At 30.3% G+C, this 21,714-nt stretch overlaps 2 protein-coding genes across 3 annotated transcripts; both read right to left on the bottom strand.

Moving 5' to 3' along the window:
* Positions 1-1,922: 1,922 nt before the first annotated feature.
* On the bottom strand, positions 1,923-9,899 carry LOC128036014 (probable inactive purple acid phosphatase 27). The gene is made up of 13 exons (XM_052626496.1): positions 9,577-9,899; positions 9,415-9,502; positions 5,900-6,169; positions 5,648-5,753; positions 5,432-5,549; positions 5,007-5,139; positions 4,704-4,891; positions 4,067-4,253; positions 3,927-3,994; positions 3,761-3,851; positions 3,507-3,695; positions 2,422-2,502; positions 1,923-1,985 (listed from the first exon to the last, which is right to left on the bottom strand). The coding sequence occupies exons 1-13, from the start codon at positions 9,897-9,899 to the stop codon at positions 1,923-1,925; spliced, it is 1,905 nt and encodes a 634-aa protein (XP_052482456.1).
* A 2,491-nt stretch (positions 9,900-12,390) lies between these two features.
* On the bottom strand, positions 12,391-20,172 carry LOC105782528 (probable inactive purple acid phosphatase 1). 2 transcript variants are annotated; one of them, XM_052626210.1, is made up of 13 exons: positions 19,709-20,172; positions 19,153-19,240; positions 18,141-18,413; positions 16,628-16,751; positions 16,424-16,541; positions 16,161-16,293; positions 14,164-14,351; positions 13,888-14,074; positions 13,726-13,793; positions 13,480-13,558; positions 13,194-13,382; positions 13,036-13,116; positions 12,391-12,640 (listed from the first exon to the last, which is right to left on the bottom strand). In XM_052626210.1, the coding sequence occupies exons 1-13, from the start codon at positions 20,035-20,037 to the stop codon at positions 12,584-12,586; spliced, it is 1,914 nt and encodes a 637-aa protein (XP_052482170.1). In that variant the 5' UTR covers positions 20,038-20,172; the 3' UTR covers positions 12,391-12,583. The 2 variants fall into 2 exon arrangements, with proteins under 2 accessions (XP_052482170.1, XP_012462776.2); XM_012607322.2 differs by having other exon boundaries at positions 16,643-16,751.
* Between the last annotated feature and the right edge of the window lie 1,542 nt (positions 20,173-21,714).

Here is a 21,714-nt window from a genome sequence, read left to right as displayed (position 1 = left end):
GAGATTGGGTTGGTTGACTTGTGAATCGGTGGATGAATCGGTATTTATTTATTTATTATGATTTTTAGTTGAATCAGTAAATCGATAGTTTGATCAGTTCGACTATCAGCTCAATTATGCAAACTTTGGTTGTCTTAAACAATTTTTGCCAGTTTCCCTTATAAAAGAAATTGAAAATAATATTTATATTAATTATATTAACATAGGACATGTTGTAATACAGAATTTAAATAAATGAATATAAAATTAAAATTGAATTAAATAAAGTAATACAAAATATGGAAGCATGAGAAGAGTTTAAATATGATAAACATGAAAAGAATATAAAAACAAAATAAATATATGAACATATCAAAATTAATATTAAATAAATTAATGTGTAAAATTCCATAAACTTATAATATTTCGAACTATCATCACCATGAACATGTAATATTACACAATCTTTTATTTAAACTGAATTGTTCTAATAAATATGTAAAATATCTAATGAATTGAGTGATTACATGACGGTGATATAAAATATAAAATTTCTCTAATTTAATTAGACAGAAATTATTGACAATATGAAAAGAAATTAGAGACAATTACCCAAATGTATTAATATATACATAAAAACAAATTAATAATAACTTGATTAAAATAACATTTCAGTCACTAAACTTTCAAAAGTAACAAATCAGTCATTAATGTTTACGAAAAGTGACAAATCAATTACTAACGTTTTTGGAAAGCAATAAATCAGTCACTCAAACCCATTTTTTGTTACAAACCTAACGGAACAGCTGACGTGGCCCATTAAGGTGTCACATTGGACATGATCGGGTGTCCATTTAATAGGTAATTAATTTCCACTGTGTGATCTGAAAAAGAATTAACTTAAATGTGCCAAAAAAATTGTTCAGAAAAGGAAAACAATTGAAATTTTTAGGGAATTGTTGAAGAGATTGAAAATATTCGAAATTGGGGAATTATTGTGCAAAATTTCAACATTGTCGGAATGGTTAATAGAAGAGAACCAATCGAAGGTGTTCCATTGATTGTAACGAGTAAGCTTATTTCGAATTTGAATTATTTTTGGGTTTAAGGACATGATTTGGGTTTGGTATAGGGTTTAATAATGTTTCTAATTTGGGTTCATTGTTTTTCGATTTTAGGGCGATTTGGGTTTATGATTTTTTGGATTTGTTAGTTCAAATATGTTGCATTTGCCCAGGCCTGACATGGGGTTATGCTTTTATACTATCAATTGTTTAAATTCTTGGGAGCTTCCATGGGTTTATGTTTTTTTGGTTTGTATTGTATAGTTTGCACATGTGTTACTTGGTTATTGTCTGTCATGTGCATGATAGAACTGAATATATTTGTATTAAATTATTTGGCACGTGGACCTAGGTTGTGGATGCTTGCCAAATATTAGATAGTGACTAGATATTATTTGCCATTAGTGTGTATGAAAAAGCCAAAGACCCCATTGCCTTTATTGTGACTTCTAATGTTAAATTTGTTTGACAAGTTTAGTTGATGATGAATTTAATGAGAGTGAGAGAGAAGAACTAAGTGATTTTGATGGATTTGATTGTGCAATAAGTGATCATGTGTTTAATAATGCTGGAATGAGTGTATGAAATAGGGTTAGAGTTAATTTAGATGACTTAAACATGAATGATGTACAATTAGGAGAACTGTCTGATAGTGATAAATCTATAACAGTAAATAGTGTACATGAATCTGAAATTTTTAAAAGTTTAGTGATTGAAATATTATTTAAAACTGTTGTATAAAATGGGAGTTTTTGTACCTATTCCTTTTTCATCTTTTCTATTCAACAATGATATTTGAAGACCTAGCTTCTTTTTTTTCCCTTTAGAAATCCTCAAGGTTTCTTTAGTTTCACATTCTAGTCCTAGAATTCAGCTAATTCAAAGTATTTTGCTTTTGGTGATGCGAAAGCTATCAATTACTGTTCTTGTTGAGTTCACAAACTGCAAAAGGTGAAGAAATTTATAAATTAGCATCAACAAACAAACAAACAAATATTTGGTAATATTTAGGTGAATATACTTCATGTTTCTTCTATTATAGGATCGATCAAATTAATCCCTCTACTATTAAATGGATAAAGTTGATTCATGTCTTGGTAGAAAGAATCAAATAAGGTCAAATTGAAATACAATTAACATTTCTTGCTTAATAGAATTAATATTTTAAAGTTTTTACGGTTCGTAAATGAAATCTTTTATTTGAAATTGAATTGCAATTGAAAAAAAAATTCAAGACGTTTTTTATAAAGTAAATGTTGACTCTATTACAATTTGGACTCATTTTAATAGTATAAATACTAAATTGATCTAGTCCCTATAATACAAGGACCTCCCAAATATTTTAACCGTAATATTTATGTATTTAATTGTTACCAACCTGTAGCATTAGATCATCCCTTGTTGCATGTGCTCTAACATAACCATATTCACTAATCCTTTTCATACTCCATCCAGCTGCCTGTTCATCAATATCAATTGCACACCATTATTTTCTTTGGATTTCTAAATCCTCAATGGTCAAATTATGATTTTGGACCTTCTAAATTCTTAAAAATAAAAATACAGGGATTAAATTCCAAATCTGGGAGGATCCAATTTTATGAAATTAAAGTAGAAGATTAAATTCTAAATTCTGAATTAAATTTTAGGGTAAACTACCAAAATAGTTATTTTTGTTTGTCTTAGACTTCATTTTAGTCACTTATGTTTGAAATGTTACGTTTTAGTTACTTACGTTATTGCGTTGCGTTGTAACATTTTAGTCACTGAGCCGTTAATTACCGTTAACGGTTTAACAGTAAGCTGATGTGGCACATTAAATCATCTTTTCAAACAAAAAATTTAGGTTAATTTATACAATCGGTCCTTATATATTTTTTTGTTTTGAGCAATTTAATTTTTTTTATTTTATGTTCTTTTAACTTTTTTTTTTTCGTTCTCTTTTGCTTCTCCCTCTATTTTCCTTCATTCTCCATTTCTTTTAACATACTTTTTCTATTCCATTTGTTAAAATTAGTCCCTAAACTTTTATTTTTTTAAACAATTTAATTTTTTCAAGTGAAGCGAGCTTGTGGACTAGTTTTAACAAATGAAAAACATAAAAAAAATTACGTGAAAAGAAATGAAGAAGAGAGGAAAATAGAGGGAGAAGCAGAAGAGAATGGAAAATAAAGAAAAAAAAAAAAGAAAGTTAAAAGAGCATAAAAGAAAAAAATTAAATTGCTCAAAATAAAAAAAATGTAATGACCAATTGTATAATTTAACCTAAAATTTTCATTTGAAATGATGATTTAACGTGCCATGTCAACTTTCCGTTACACCGTTAATGGCAATTAATGGCTCAGTGACTAAAATGTTACAACACCATGGTAAGTGACTAAAATGTAATCTGAAACAAATGTGACTATTTTGATAGTTTACCCTAAATTCTATTAGTGCAGATAAGGTTGATTAAAGACTTACAAAGCTTGGGAATTTTTCAAGACTGTATCCAGCCATTCCAACAATAGCATGTACTGGTGCTTTGTAGTTACCATTATCATATGTGTCTGTCCCATTTTCGTCTTTCCTCGGCATTGCCCAACATTCAGACTTGAAAATCGAACATGTCCTCTCATAGTTATGAACATGTCCGAAAAGAACCAGATCCACCTAGTTCATTCTTCCTCATCATTCACTGCCTAACATAATAATAAACCAAATTCACAAGAACTTACCTTGTTAGCCAGCAGGACCGGTTCTACGACTTTACGGAAAGTAGCGTCGACAGTGATTAGACCATTATAGCTGCTATACATTGGCCTGTGCCTGCATTTTGAAAATATCGTTAGCAAATCATTGAATTTGATCGATGAATGTGTTTTTGATCGGACTGTAACTCACCCTGCAAAGATTAACCAAGGTGTTTTCGATCGATCAACTGATTCCATGTCCTTTATCATCCATTTGTACTGAAAAATTTTGAAACCATGTCAATTACATGTATATATATACATATAAATGATTGCAATATCATTACCAACCTGTTCAGAATTTTGGGTCCAATCATGTTCTGTTGAAATGACAGTGAAGTGAACACTGGCTTGTTCTATGGCATACCATGGCTTATCCTTTGCTGCGGTTGGCATCGGGAAATAAGTCTCGTAGGGAACTCCACATTCTCCGCCGGAGTCCGGAGTCACATAACGAGACCCCGAACCTGCATAATCCCTGAAATACAGGACGTTTAACTTCATCGATATGGTGATACTACAATAATATATCACAATTAAATTAATTTGGTCAATTTCAAAATTTAAAATTTCATAACTCGCCAAACAATAACCGTTAAATTCATTTATCATATATAATGTCATGTCAGCTTGTTATTTTCACATATTACTCACTAAAAATTCAATTAATAGATTAACGACTATCATTTGCTTCAATACTGAAATTTCAAAAGTATAGACTTAGAATAATCTAATTGTAGATTATGAGCTAAGTCTACAACTATACACATGATATGAAACTAGTAATTGAATTTAACCGAACAAATTAACTTCTACTTTTTTGGCCAGGACTAAATTTTAACATTCAAAAAAGTATAGGGCCTGAAATTGACCAATTTAAAGAGTACAGGGACTAATAACAAAATTTAACCATTAATCATTCACAGACCTCTCGTGATTTCCGATCGCTGTCATGTAAGAAACCTTAGAAGCCAAAGGGGTTATAAGGTGAAGGAAATACTCCCATTCAACTAAGAAGCCTGTTGCATAGCTTATGTCCCCAATGTGAAAAATGGAGTCTACGCTTCCATTTCTCATTTCCTCTACCATTGCTTTTACCACTGATAGAGATCCTGGCTACGTGTCAAAATCTTATCAGCCTCGTTAGTGCATAATAATATGTTTGGGATTCGACTCTCTACATCTACAATCGGAATATTATGTGAATTTCGATTGTGGCAATGATCACTACCTGAATGTAGTGTTCAATAGCAGCATCAAGTGGAGCTTTTCCCATATCACCGAATACAAGAAATTTGAGTTCATCTGATCCTCCGGTCGGCGGTGTCCGGAATTCAATTTCATCACTCCATCCAACTGCATCACTGAATCATAGAACATTAGTACAGTTTACTTCACATTTACCTTATACACACAGGACGAAGTTAGAAAATTATTTGAGAGTAAAAATGAGTAATTATTTTTAGATTATATGAATAACTTATTATTTTTAAGAGATCAAGGTCATTGTCTACCCCTCCCTCCCCTGTATACGTATGTTCCTTAACTAGAACTTAGTGTAGTCACCTTTAAGAGGAGACATCCATGGATTCCAGATTCAAATCCCAGTATCTGCAACCCCTTTCCCTATCTCCAGATTATATATTTACATTATACCTTCCATATTTGTAGTTGAAGATGGTCGAAGGTTGAAGTCCGGTGATGATAGCCGTGTGTACGTAACCAGGGTCATGCCACCCGAAATCCTGGGCAGGACTTGGAATAAAAGTAGAACCTATCCATTTTTACAATCAAATAAAGAAGAAAAATATTATTTAAGAAATTAATTTAAGCTTAATTAAGAATATGATGATGTTGAAGAGTACCAACCACACATATCATCCTGCGAAAAAGTAGTAACTTGTGAAATCTGTGATTTCCCGTTCCCATAAATCACTTGTTGAGGCTTCTTATCCCCACTTATCCATGTTAATCTCATCTGCACCACTAAAACAAAATGCTCAGCTGTGCCCTACTTTGTTACCTTGGACACGAGCTAAGTGTTAAATATAAGTATATGTTTATATTCAGTTAGTTTAGTCGTCAGCTTAGACGTTAAATGCTAATTCGACGTGGTTAGATTACCGAAGTTGCAGATGAATCGATGCTGGAGAGATGACCGTACAAGGGGGCATTGGGATTTGAAAATTTGAAGGGAAGGGTGGTCTTCAAAACGCAAGGGGTGTGGAAGCCACCGGCGAAGAACACAAACTCGATGTCAGTTCTGATGTTAATGACATGGAATATTACGGAGGCACTGCATGTTCTGATTTCGCATTTCCCATTCTTATTATATTTTCTGCAATCTTTCTTCTCGCAACTTAGATACGTTGGATCACTGCTAACATATTTTGCCTGCAATATCCCTCCATTCAATGGCGATGTATATTAGTTCGCAAAAGGTTAAAAAACAGTCAGTTTTTAGTAAAAAAAAAAAAATCATTTGAGATCATGTTTATCTTAATCGAATCGGATATCGGGGTTTGGAGAAAAGCTTTAAATTAATTGAGCTGCGAGCCGATAGAAACTAATTGAACCGAGTTAAAAAAAATTGGTTGAACTTGTTTTTAATATATATATATTATGAATTGTTAATGATTTATTTAATTTAACTGTCTAAATTGACTGGATTGATGAATCGGTGGCCTTACTGATTCGACCATTTTGAAAATCTTGATGGAGATACATATTAGTGATGCAATATAATTGGTTCTTTAATACATGCCGCATAATTTAATTAGTTGAGATGAAAAATGCAACGAGGTTAGTCAAGTACCTAGAAAAAAGTGGGTTTTTAAAATTTGGTACTAATTACGTCCAAAAAAAAATTTTAGTTACTAGTTAGATAACAAAAAATTTAGATACCAAATAGGTAAAAATTACCAAATTCCATTGTATACATTAAAGTACATTTTTTACTACAAATTTTTGAAATACAATGCTAAACTAACGGTAAAGGTTAATGCAGACTTTTATGCAGGGTGGATGTAGGGTTGACCAAGAAATAATCAAAAATCAACCAAAACCGAGGTGTTTGGATGGTTTATGGAATGCATGTTTAAAATCGCAGTTACCTGAAATCAATCTGGATTCTATTTTTTATTTAATTTATAATTAATTTTAATTTTTTTGAAATAAAAATAAAGATTGCATATTTAAAATAGTGAAAATAATTTAAAAGTTCTTGAAAATTTATTGTTTTTTAGAAATATTTATGAAAAACTTTTAAAATATTGTCAAATAATATTCAAACGCCAAAAATACAAAACTCATTTTGTCAAAATAAGTTTAAAAATCTAAAATAAAAATTAATATGAAAAATTGAGAACCAAATCAAATTACGATGGACAGTTTAACAAATTTTAAAAACCCGATCGAACCGAATCATTACCGCCCGAAATGTAAAAAGGAGTTTTGTGTTTCGGGCTGAAATAAAATTATAAATTTTGGATGTTAAAGAGCATAATTTTACCTTAGGAAACCTTACCTAGGATTAATAAATTTATAAAAAAAGTTAAAGTGCAGTTTTATCATATGAATCATAAGATGACCTATGTCTATCTATCTCAATATTTACATATATTTTCATTTAAAATATTATTAATTTTATTAATTTGCATCAATATCTATCAAGTAATTTTGTTTATAGTTCAAAAGTGTGCTAATATATTAATGGGAAATGGTTATGAAATTTAGTATCAATGAGCAAAGAAGTGGTACCAAATCAATAATAAGCATTCAAGTTTTTAAGGTTACAGATAAGTCACATTATAGGTGTGAGAGCACACATAAAATAATCCCCAAATAAAGCCTAGTATTAAGTGGAACACTTAAATTTTCACTACTCAATAATTGAGAATACATTCAAACTAAATCACCGATAAAATAGAAAAATAATTTAGTCATGTGTGTTGGCTTGATGGTCAAGGTGTTCATTATCTTAAGTGTGATCTGGGTTTAAGTCGTGCTAATCGCGTTGTTGTTAGAACTTTTTGCCCTCCTCTTATTTTATAAGTAGAGAAATAATTGAGTTACTGAAATCCTACTTTTAATTTAATGTCAATTAATTTTTTACCACTGAAATTAGTGATTAGATTTGATATTAAATTTTAATTGATATCAATTTTGAGTTCAATTCATATATAATTCATTTTTCTTTCTGCGTAATTTTGAGTTTAAAATGATTTTGTATAATTTCATACAAAATATAAAAAAAACAAAGATACCATCATAGTTATAGTATATATATATATATATATATATATATATATATATATATATTGATAGACTTAAGGTGTCTTCCATATCTGTTTTTTATTAATGAAGATAAATTCTTTTGAAGCTCATAATTATCTCTCCTAATAATGTTATCTCTAAAGTTTGAACTTCAATTCTCTTCCTATAAATATAAGGGTAACTACACCCATGGTCACTTTTGTTTACCTTAGGTTACGTTTAGTCACTTATGTTTGAAATGTTACGTTTTAGTCATTGGCGTTATCATGTTGTAACATTTTAGTCATTGAGCCATTAATAAATCGTTAATGGTGTAGCATAGTGACATGCACGTTAAATCATCATTTCAAACAAAATTTTAGGTTAAATTATACAATTGATCCCCATATTTTTTAGTTTTAAGTAATTTAATTTTTTTTCTTTTATGTTCTTTAAACTTTCCTCTTTTTTTCCATTCACTTTTGTTTCTCCCTCTGTTTTCATACATTTCCCATTTCTTTTAACATATTAGAAAGTCGAATTGGCAATGAAAAAAGAAGTAGGAAGTCGACTGTCATCATTTGCCTATAACCAAAACCCATACCATGCTTCTTTTTTCACTACCAATTCGACTTCCAGGTATGTTAAAAGAAATAAAGAAGGTAGAAAAATAGAGGGAGAAGTAAAAGAGAATGGAAAAAAAAAAGAAAAAAAAAGAAAGAAAGTTAAAAGAACATAAAAGAATTAAATTGCTCAAAACGAAAAATTATGGGGATCAATTGTATAATTTAACCTAAAGTTTTTGTTTGAAATGATGATTTAATGTGCCACGTCAGCTTACCATTACACCATTAACGACAATTAACGGCTCAGTGACTAAAATGTTACAACACGATAACATAAGTGACTAAAATGTAACATTTCAAACATAAGTGACTGAAATGTAACCTAAGGTAAACAAAAGTGACCACGGGTATAGTTTACCCTAAATATAATGTACTATCTATACCAATACTCTCGATACTTATTAATCTTCATAATTGTCAATTAAATTCCTATTCAATTGATTGATGTCTGTAACTCAATTGGAGCATATAAATAACGGTGGTTTAATGACATATAAGTATTTAATAATTATGTGTTGGCTTTAGAGGGAAAATATTTTCAAATTTTCTTGACAGCCAACCGGCCATGCATTTATATTCGAGTTTTCAGTTAATATTAATGTCGAGTTTGATTATTAAAAAACCCAATTTTTTACATTTTATGTGGAGAATCAAACTTGCATTTTGAAACAAAAATTACCAATATCTATATATAGTTGGTAGCTTAATACCATGAAAGAAATTAACCAAAATTGGCCAATAATACCATAATTTGCGTACCTTAACCGGATAATGACAAAGAAGAGGAAGATCACTAAGATCACCAGTTTGTACATAAAATGATTTGCTTCCCAAACAACTTCCAATGCTGCATCACATTCAAATGTTTGATATTATTCTCAAATTATGAACATTAGAAATTAAAAAGGGTATTCATCTTACTTAGAATGTGAAGGCGAAATCATGGCAATCCAATCAGTTGCCATAGGAACCAACACTCCACTAACAATCACTGCCACAAACTCTTCATTTGAGAGAAGGGTAGAACTTTTGCTAACATTGATTTGGAGAAAAGGGTTTGGATCTGGGCATTGAAACAATGTCCTTCTATTGATGACATGAAAATCGGATACCGCGGTGTGGGTTCGATGTACCAAGGTTGAGGCGGTGATCGAGGGATGTAATCGGTATGGAGAATATAAATGAGGGAAATCCGAGATGAAGATGATGAAGAAAATGATGAGAGGAGAAAAGGGTTTTTCCATTGAAGTGAAACAATGGAGTTTTGAGGGTATAAAATGCATGAGTTCGAGAAATGAATATTAAGGTTAAAATGAAAGGAATAGTAAAGGCTTGACCAGGTGCATAGGCGAATTGTAGGGGGTTCTTTTAAAGATGAAAGATCATGAAAATTGAAGAGAGCTGGCAAACGGGTCAGATTGGATTTGGCAAACGGGTCAAGCTGGACGGTTCTGACGACTCAGATAATTTTGAATTTTTTTAAGTTATAAATATTTTAATTTTGAATGTAATAATTCATTAAACTTTTATATATTGACATTACAATTCAAATTTGCCTTATAAAAAACATAAATTATATATATTTAATAAAGATATTTTATATAAAATAATTAAAGTGTTTATTGTATGTAAAATTTATTATTCTATGATATTATATAAATTAACAAAAATATCTTTTATTGTATATTTTACTGACAATTGAATAATTTTTTTATCTTTCTTATTAGATTTATAAACTTAATATTCATATTCTAAAATATTTATTCCAAAATTCAAATATTTATACTAAGCTCAAAACCAATTGATGTGTACTCATTATTACTTAGACTCAAATAAATAATTATAATCCAAATCTCATGTCCAAAATAAAAAGAAATTAGACTCGATACCCAAATACAATTTCTAAAAGTTAAAGCCCAATTCAAAATCTACTTTTAAAAAATAATATTTTATTAAGATATTAAAATTTTAATAATATTTTATATATTGTTAGTTATAATTATAAATATGTATGTTAATATACTAAATTACACATAACTATCGATACTATATCTTTTATTATAGTCAATAATATAATAATAGTTATTATATTAATACTTATAAAATATATTGGGAGTATTTGGTAAACAAAGTTTTGGGTCATTTTTAGTTGATTTGAACACAAATGGAGGATTACGTAGTGAAACCTTCTAATTGTAGTGTTTGGTGAATGAAGGTTTGCAAGAGCTTGTTGAGCTAAAATCTCTAAAATAAAAAAAAAAACACTAGGGTGAGTAGCTTTTTTCAACAGCTGATTAGAAATGAGATATGTGAAATGCCATATTTGACCATGCTTGTTCAAAAATTACTCTCTTTGCCACATGCTCTAAAACCTAATAGGAGTGTCAAGATATCAGTAGTATCCATTCTCACATTTTTACTTTCATCTCCAAAGTCCAAAATAAATCTCAAAAAAAAAATCCACTGTGAATCTACAAAAATCAACATTGCCGCAAGAATTTTTTAATCAAGCCCATTCGTCCTTAATAAGTTGTATTGAGAGAGCATTTAGCATTTTAAAGGCACAATGGAAGATTTTAGCGAAATGACAATATATTCGCCTCAAGATCAAAATAATACATATATTTGTACTCAATACAAGAGACAGACCCAATAAGCCCATCTACCATATAAAGAATAGTAACCCTAATTCCGATATGAGGGTGTTGCCGCCCCTAGGTATTTCCAGTAGGGAATAAATGTATTTTTTTAATAAAATAATATTATTTATTTAACCCTTATCCAACCATATTTTTTTTTCTCTATATAAAGGGACATAGCTCAAGCCATGAACATAGAATATTGAGCATCACTACTCTTCCGGAAAATAGTAGTAATTAACTATATGATAAATTATGTTTTTTTTGAGAGATCAGTTTATTGATTTTTGTCCCTATAACAGATAATTAACTTTTGCTGAAATAAAATTAATAAAAATCTTTTTTATGTGCAATCGATTCGTGAAGTTAAAACTTACACTCTAAGCAAATTAAAGTTTGAGAATAGCAGAGAAGATTGTGTTGGTCAAAAGTTAGGAAACAAATTAGACCGTCTAACTCAAAACATAGGTTCAAATATGGTTAGGGTTTATTGTTATAAATAACACAAACACTTAATTTTAGAAATTTATAATTTTTCACTGTGCAACCCAAAAAAGTGTTTTTAACTAATTTATTTTAAAGTGATTCTGAAATTAAATAAAATTAATTTTACAATTAAATGATAAAAATAAATTATTTAAAAAAAAGATGAAAATATTATTTATTATTATTAATAGTGGGTTTTAATTTTAATTTTAATATTATAAAATATTGAGGCTAGAGCGATGGTGGAAGGCCTTTTTATAGCTTGGGAAAAGAGGTTTAGGAGGATTGAGGTGAAATATGATAATGCTTTATTTGTAGAGTTGTTGTTAGCAGGTGGTGACGGTACTAGTAGCTTGGTGGAGTTAAGGCTTTTGCATCAGCTTCTGTGTGGGAGGTGGGATGTAATAAGGGAGCATAATGGGGTTGCAGATTATATGATTAAATGTGCTGTCATTGATAATTTAATCTTATAGTTGTTTAAAGAATCTCCGATTTTGGTACAAAATTTATTGTTTGCTAATTATACTGTGCCGTTACTTACTTAATATTAAGTTTGATATAATCACTTCATGCTATTTCTATTTACAGGGAAAAAAATAAAGCTCATCTCTTGTCACACTATAAACTCCTTCGCTTAATATTGTATTAAAATATTTCTTTAAATAATACATAATATATATATGTCATAAGATATTTTAGGAGTAATTAAACGTACAATCCGTAATTAAATAACATAATGAACAAGATCGTACACTTTTTTTTTAAAAAAAAAAACATAAATGTTGCCTGAATTGCATCGGCCTTTACTTTTTGGTGATGATGAAGCTGTCGTCAACATTTTTGGTATCGGAATTCACAAACTGCAAACATAAAGAATTATGGAAGGAAATCTTTTAATTAATTTATCTATTTAAAGCGAAAACATGGTTATTATAGAAGATTATACATTAGAAATTAATTTATTTTTTATTTAAAAATTATTAAATTAATCTCTATATATATTAGTTAAAGAATAAATTGGTCATTTCTATTAAAATTAATGTTACTATCAAAATAACTAGATAATTGCATGTGGCGTTTCATGTGTACCTTATGTTGACGTATATAACCAGCTTTTAACAATAAAAATGTTTGAAATTTTTAATTGTATGACCAATTTACTCTTTGATCTAATGTATAAAAACTAATTTACTCATTTTTTAAAAAATAAATAAGATAAAATATAATTTAACTCTTACTACAAATAATTATTTACCTCTAATTTCAGCTCATCCTTTGTTGCATGTGCTCTAACATACCCAAATTCAGAAATCCTTACCAAGCTCCAACTAGGTGCCTGCCCATGTATGATTTAATTAACAGATTATAATTATAATATTTGGCTTTATATATATATATAAATTCTAAACTTACATCATCAGGGAATTTGTCGAGGCTGAAACCAGCCATTCCAACGATAGCTTGGACAGGTGCAGTGTAGTTGGTATTATCGTATGTGTCGATGCCATTTTTATCTTTTTCGGGCATTGCTAGACATTCTGATTTGTAGATCGAGCACGTTCTCTCATAATTATGTACATGTCCGAAAAGGACCAGATCCACCTAGTTTATAAATCCTCTTATCATCATTTTACAAAATAGGGGAATTCACATCAAACCAGGTTGATGAATAATGAAAGCCATTGGCTTCTAATTTTACCTTGTTATTCAAGAGAAGGGGTTCTACTGTTTCAAGAAATTGATCATCAGCACCTAGAGAACTGTACATGGGCCTGTGCCTGCATTTCCCAAACAAAAATTCAACTTGATTAAGAATCGAGTTATCTGTGTAAATTTAAAGCGGAAGAATTTCACTTGGTTAATATTTAAGGTTGATATTTTGGTTTGGTCAAACTCAAGTAATTATACACAAAAGACCCAAATTACTGCATCATTTTTAACTTACCCAGTAAAAACCAACCAAGGTGTTTTTGATCTATCAACCGAAGCCATATCTGTTTTCATCCACTCATACTGTCGAAATTTTAATTAGTTTCGTAAATTAGTGCAAAAATTAATGACAATTAAGACCAGATTGAAGAAATTAATAATTCATTTTTTTTATTACCTGTTCAGACTTTTCGGTCCAGTCATGTTCTGTCGAAATAACAGTGAAATGAACACTGCCTTGCTCTATTGAATACCATGGCTTATCTTTTGCTGGTGTTGGCATCGGGAAATAGGTCTCATATGGAACCCCACATTCCCCTCCCGAGTCTGGACCTGTGTACCATGACCCTGAATCTGAATAGTCCCTAAAAAGTGTGGGGTATAACAATTGTTCATATTTGTTTTATTTTGATAAGCGTATAAAAATCGAATGGTTTAAAGACAAGATATTTACCTTTCGTGATTTCCGATTGCTGTCATGTAAGAAACTTTAGAAGCCAAAGGGGTTATAAGGTTGAGGAAGTAATCCCATTCAACTAAGAAGCCAGTTGCATAGCTTATGTCTCCGATGTGAAAAATGGAGTCTACATTGCCATTCTCAACCTCTTCGGTCATTCCTTTAATCACTGAAATTGATCCTGGCTGAATGTGCCACACAAACATGATAATGCTTTAATTTCTTGGAATATCCATATTCGACTCATATATAAATATGTGTATGAGATATCATCATTCAAAGAGCATCCAAAGTACATGATAAAATATTGGAAAAAAAATGTATATATCAGTCTTGGATACATAGCCTATATATGTATTGTAGATATTTAGTTTTGGTTATTGTTTCAAGAAATTGTGCTACCAAGCGTGGAACAAGTAGCATCATCGTATTACTTAATTTTCTTTTGAAGCAACAACTTTTGTTTAGAATAGTTGTTGTTTTAATCAATTATTGTTCAAGAACAACTACGTTCAAAATAGGGCTTCAATTAGAACAACTGTCATCCAAACTTTTGTTTAGAATAATTACATTTCAAGAATAACTATATTCAGAACAATCGTTATTTTGAGCAACTTCTATTTAAAACAATTATGTTTCTAAGAAGAGTTATTATTCAGAACAAGCTCTACTAAGAAAAGCATCAACACAAAATAACTATTGTTTGGAACAACTATGTCAAGAATAATTCACATTTAGAACAAGTAAAAATCATTCTTTTTTAGGAACAACCCTCATCTTGCATTTCAAGATATGTTCTGCGGAAGATGTTTCACATGGGACCGCTTCACCAAAGTAAAAGAAGTGGAAATAACTCTAGAATATGGTAGGATTTTTGGGTTGTCTTCACTCTTGAGCTATCTCAACGAGCTTGGCTTTAGCAGATCAAATATGGAGCTAGTTAAGAGGTTCTTTCTTAACATTTTCCTGTAACATCTCCTTTCAGAAACATGGTGAATTCTTATTTACTATTCACCATCACCAACAATATCATTTATTAATTAAAAAAACACCATAAATGTCTTTGGAACTAAAAAATATCATTCATTACTCCTATTAGCTTTCAGCTTTGTAATTCTCATTCTTGAGACACTATAAATAAGAGCCTCTCACAACTGGTGAAGGGATTTTTAGCACTTTGTCATTTTGACTCTCAAAAACTATTTCTAAATCTCTTTCAACCGATTCATTTTCTTACCCTTATTTTGTCTAACACCCCCCCTAAGATGAGAATAGTGTTGTTTCGAGATTTTCCTGTGTTAGGATTCTCAAAGTAAATAAATTATTAGTGTTAGTTGAGAAAGTAGTTGGATATTGGAGAGAATTAAAAATATTTGTGTATTGAGAGAAAATAATTCGGGGTATAAACTATATCGTAGGAGTGTGAAAAGTGTTGGGGTGAAAGTTAAAAGTATAGATGACAAAATTGAATTAAAGGTAGAAAGAGGAAGGATTGAAAGAGTAATTATACCAAGAGTGTGTCATGAAGTGGAACTAAAGTGTTTTTTACAAACAATATGCAAGCATTTTGCCATCGGCTAGACCGACGTCATACAAGGATTTTTTATGATGTTCATGAACAAGGTTGGGTGCCTAAGCAAGCACCAAATATTCCTATGCCTATTCAGGCAATTATTCCAAATTGGGGTAATCTAAATGCTAATGAACCAAATGATTTCATAGAACGATGATATTCTTGAACAAGTTCTACCGCTTCATAATTGCCACCCAGAGTTTTGAGGAAGTTCGAAGGTATTCTCCAAGTTACTACTAGAGTAAGCAAATATCTAAGACTCAACTTGGGTAATATTAACAAACATGGCAAATTTTTTGAACCCATGATACAAAAACTAAGTCCAAACTTTCGACTTGGAAGTCTAAACTTTAAAAAAAAATCTTCATTCAGAGTGATGAGACGATTCAGAATCCATAAAACGGTTTAAGTTTTATCATACCTGGATGTAATGCTCAGCAGAAGAATCAAGAGGAGCCTTTCCCATATCACCAAAAACAAGAAATTTGAGTTCATCCGATCCTCCAGCAGGTGGCGTCCGAAATTGAATTTCAGCACTCCATCCAACTGCATCACTGAATCATACAACATAAGGCTATTTGGTTACCAATTGAAACCCCTAAACATTTCTTTCATGAACACAAAACAAAAAGGACGAAATCCAACATTATAAGATCTATTTGTGGCTATAGCCTATATATATACCTTCCATATTTGAAGTTGAAGGTGCTTGAAGGTTGCAATCCTGACATCACTGCAGTGTGAATGTAACCAGGATCATGCCATCCAAAATCTTTTGCTGGACTTGGTACCACAACGGAACCTACACCATTTCACAATTATGATATATTTTAACCTAAAAAAAAGTCAAAAATACTGTTTAAAAAATCAAGCTCTTATGAATAGTACCGAGCCGAAACTCACTGCACATATCCGCTGCTGAAAATGTTGCAACTTCTGATGTTTGTGATTTTCCATCTCCGTATTGTACTTGTTGAGGTTCCTTATCTCCACTAACCCATGTTAATCTCATCTACAACGCAAGTGATAAGCAAAGTAATTTTAACAATCAAGTAATTTTAAACTGTTTAATTGATGATTGAATAAATTATTAAAAGAAAATAAAGAAATTTGATTCAATCGGTTCAACCTATTAATTTGAACGATTCAACTGGTTCACAAGTCAATCAATCTAATCCCTTATTTCAAACCAATCCGAACTGATCCAATCTGAAGTGGAACCCTTTTTTATTATCAAATTGCATTTTTGTGTTATAAAATGTTAATGTACTCAACCTCAAATATAAGTGTTAGGCATGGGTATATGTTCAATATATGTGAACTATTTTTTTTAAAGTTTTTCTATGTGTTTAGAAAATTTTTTAAACTCATATATATATATATATATATATGCTCGTCTTATATTAAGGGACATATTTAAGGGGAAGACAGGGGTCTTGACTAGACCTGTCCATGGGCCGGGCCCACAAAAAATTTCAGCCCGTTTACTAGGCCCGGGCCCGGCCCGAAATATGGGCTTGAGATTTTGCCCAGGCCCGGCCCGAAGAAAAAATATGGGCCCGAGCCCGGCCCGGCCCGGCCCGTTTTTAATTAAAATTAAAATTATTTTTTTAATAAAATTAAAACTAATTGTTATTAAAATTAATTGTTAGTAAAATTATCAAATTATTAATTGTTAATTGTATTAATTGTTGTAATAAAATCTAACATTTGATTAGTAAATTTATCAAATTATTAATTGTATTAATTGTATTAATTGTTGTAATAAAATCTAACATTTGATTAGTAAATTTATCAAATTATTAATTGTATTAATTGTATTAATTGTTGTAACAAAATCTAACATTTGATTAGTAAAACAAACTTGATGTTTTATTATTATTATTATTTTGTAACACTAGTCAAGGAAATGAAAGTAAATAAACTTAAAATAAAAAACTATTATATTTTAAAAATAAAAAATATATATATTTAATATTTTTCGGGCCGGGCCGGGCTGGGCCCGGGCCAAAAAAATTGCCCGACGCCTGGCCCATTTTTTAAACGGGCCTAAAATTTTGCCCAAGCCCATATTTCGGGCCTATATTTTTACCCAAACCCTCCCATATTTTGGGCGGGCCGCCCGGCCCATGGACAGGTCTAGTCTTGACTCTCTCAAAAATGAAATTTTACTATTTTAATCCCCTAGTAAATAATAAAATTATAAAGTAATATATGGTGAAATTGTATTTTGATCCCTCAGAAAGGAAAAAGGAATTCTTTTAACCCTTTAAAAATGATAAAATTATGTTTTGACTTCTCAAAAATTAATAATTAATTTTCAGCTCCTTCTAAGAAAAATTTTAGGTTTGCACCCTGCTTATTATACAAAGTGAAGAAATTAAAATTTTCTTTTCCATACCGATGTGGCAGTGGAATCTATGCTGGAGAGATGTCCATGCAGGGGTGAATTGGGATTTGAAAATTTCAACGGCACGTCGGATTTTGTCAAAATGCAAGGCGTGCTGAACCCGCCGGCGAAGAACACGAAGTCGATGTTGGTCCTAATGTTAACGACATGGAAAGACAAGGAGCCAGCGCAAGTCCTAACCTCGCAGTCGCCGTTATTACCATATTTCTGGCATTTTTGGTTCTCACAACTTAGGTAGCTCGGATCACTGGTCACATACTTTGCCTGCACCAACCACAATTTCCAACTGCATCTTTTTCTTACGTTTACAATATAGTTGTCTAATATATTTACGATTTTGAAAAAAAAAAATCGAAACCCTAGGCAGTTCAATCATTTAAAAAGAAATTTAAATATTAATGAATAATAATTAGAACCCTATCAATTTCGAAAGTGAGCAATTACACATTAATATTTTTGTCAATTGTACATATCTTTTATTAGTATAATAATAAATTTAGTCATCAAAGTTTACTCATTCTGTCAAATTTATCTTGATTTAATAAATTTAGCTCACAATATTTACATATTCTACCAATTTGATCCTGATTTAACAAAATTAGCCCACAAAATTTACACATTTTGTCAACATTTACATAGAATATATAAACATCGAGGACTAAATTTGTTATTGCACCAATAAATTATGTACAATTGAGAAGAAAAAGCTAAACATGAATTATCCTTAATTGCTCATTTCCAAAATTAAGAAGAATTAAATTGCTCAGAAACTAAAGAAGTATTTTCATAAAAAAATATAGTTACAAAAATATAAGAATGAAATGAACCAAATCATAATAAAATAACCCAAATTTTTTGTTAAAAATCCTCGATGAATAAAAAAAAACATGATTTTTCGAGTTTTTAATTATTTTCAATAGATTCAATCAGACAATTCAGTACAACTTTTACAACCATGCATTCACACATATGAATAATATAAACAAATGATGAGCAGAAATACCTTGACAGGATAGTGGCAGAGAAGAGGAAGAATACTTGTGTCACCAGTTTGTAAATAATAAGCCTCACTTCCAAGACAAGTAGTCACACTATATATATATACACACACCGGTAAAAGTATTATAGAGATTTTTATACTATAAATCAGATTGTATTTTGTTCTCTTTATTCAAAAAGTGGGTAAATTAGTCTCTATATGTTCGATCAAAGAGCAAACTGATCATTCTTATTAAAATTTTTATCTATTTCTACTATTAAAAATATTTTTTAGCTGACAGAATAATTAAATAGTTACACGTGACATACAGGGACTGGTTTTTAACAGTAAAAATGGATGGAATTTAACACAAGGACCAATTTGCTCTTTGGTCTAATGTATAATGACTAATTTATCTATTTTTTGGGTAGAGAAGACAAAATGCAATCTGACTCTTAGGACAATAACCTCCATGATACTTTTACCATATACACATGAAAAAACAAAGCAAAACATGAGACTTCAAAAAGAAAAAAAAAAGATTGAAATTTGGGAAGACAATGGAAAAGTGTAAAATTACTTTGAAAATGAAGGTGAGACCATAGCAACCCAATCACCATCCGAAGGTACCAAAACCCCACTAACATTCACAGTGATGAACTGTTCATCAGAGAGGTCACCTTGGGTGGTAACATTGATTTGGAGATAAGGGTTAAGATCAGGGCATTGAAACAAAGCTCTTCGGTTTAGCACACGAAAATCAGATATCGCAGTGTCGTTGCGGTGAAGGAACGTGGAATCGGCCACCGATGGCCGCAATTCGAACGAAGAGGAAGGGAAAGCAAGGGAAAGTATGAGTAGGATGAAGGATAGTTTGTTTACATGATGTGTTGTTGCATGTTGTTCCATTGGGAGAAGAAATGGTGCAATTTTGGTGATAGTAAGGTAGACAAATTAAAAAAGATTATAGGACTTTGGGGTTGCTTTATTGTTCATTATCTTAATTTTCTTGCTTTGTTTTTGTCATTGGAGAGGTTTGGAAATTTGGATGGAAAAGATACTTAATATTTATATATTTATTAATTTGATCCTTATTCATTTTTTAGTTAAATTTGGTCCTCAACCTTTTAGAAAGAGTTGAATTTAACCATCAACCTTTAAAAAAGAGTCAAATTGCTCTATTTTTAACGAAAATACTGGTTAAAACGTTAAATTTTTTAAACATGTCAGCTCACATGGTAATCCACCTATATTTCTTGCTCTTTTTTCAAAATTTTCTATAATTTTTAAATTATTTAATGACGTAGCATATAACATAATTAGTGTCATGTTAGAATAAAGCACACATGAACTGCCTTGCAAACATTATTAAAAATAACTTTTAGCCTCTATTTCCATTTAAAAAAGCAATTCGATTCTTTTTAAAAATTAATAGTTAAATTTAACTCAAAAGAAAAATAAGGACCAAAATAGCAAATATAAATATTACAAGCTAAATTTAACATTATTCCTTTTATTTATGAGACAAGACAATATTAGGCATATGCGAGGAGCATTTTTTTACGTGCAAGGAAGAAATAGGGTTCATGACAGAAACATTGTTACATTGATACTAAAGAGGAGGCTTTCGTTAACTGTCACTTGTTTTGTTGTCCTAATATTCCTTTTATGATTTTTCCTTTTTTTTTTTTTGGCCAAACTATTCCTTGTGTAATTTACATTTAGATCCTATTCTTTTATATAATTTCCTTTTAGATCCTATTCCTTAAATGGTTTAATTTTCCTTGTTTGTAACTTTTGTTTCCATTCTAGATTTACGTACAACTCAATAGCTTTTAGTAGAGAATGGGTAGATTTTAAGAAGTAAAATAGGTAACTTTTTGTTAAATATTGGATAAAACTAGAATTCTTCATGGGTAATGTTACTTGTTCAGGTCAAAAGACTATTCAGAATTTTAGAGGGTTTGAACGAAAATAAAGTTAAAAAAATAGGTTTGGGCAAAAAATTAAGCTTGTTTAAAATATGGGGCAAGCTCAGTCTTGAACATTCAAGGCTTGAGATCGACCTCAACTGTTGTTATGTTTTAAATTTATAACAATATATAATACTGAGAAAGGATTGTATGAACCTGTTATTCCACATCATTTATATCTCTTTCCAATAGGCGAATGATAAATCAGATTTTTCCTTTTAATTTTTAGCTTTTTTCTCTTGAAAAAATTCAAATCCAATTGAAAATGCTAAAAAATAATTTAAAAAATTCACAGTTTCATATAATCTCTTCTCATATAATACCAGTTCAATGTAAACAATAAAAAAATTCATATGTATTAAATTATTAAATATTAAAATAAATATATTTTTAAAAATAATATGGATGGGCCTAAAATAAACTTGGGTTAGTTATTTACAAATACAGATGGGCTTGGACAAAATTTTAGGCCCATATTTTTTGTCGAATTGAGCTTGGGTAAATATAAAGTGTTAATATCATGATTAAACCTGACCCAAACCCAAACCAACCTGACCCATGAATACCCCTAGATAAAACTTATAATTATGATCTATTTGGGTTGTTTTTTTAG

The sequence above is a fragment of the Gossypium raimondii genome, chromosome 13 (assembly GCF_025698545.1).
Source record: "Gossypium raimondii isolate GPD5lz chromosome 13, ASM2569854v1, whole genome shotgun sequence".
Taxonomy (NCBI): Eukaryota; Viridiplantae; Streptophyta; class Magnoliopsida; order Malvales; family Malvaceae; genus Gossypium; species Gossypium raimondii.
Note: the sequence above shows the minus strand (reverse complement) of the source record. Positions and strands in the feature narration are given on the sequence as shown.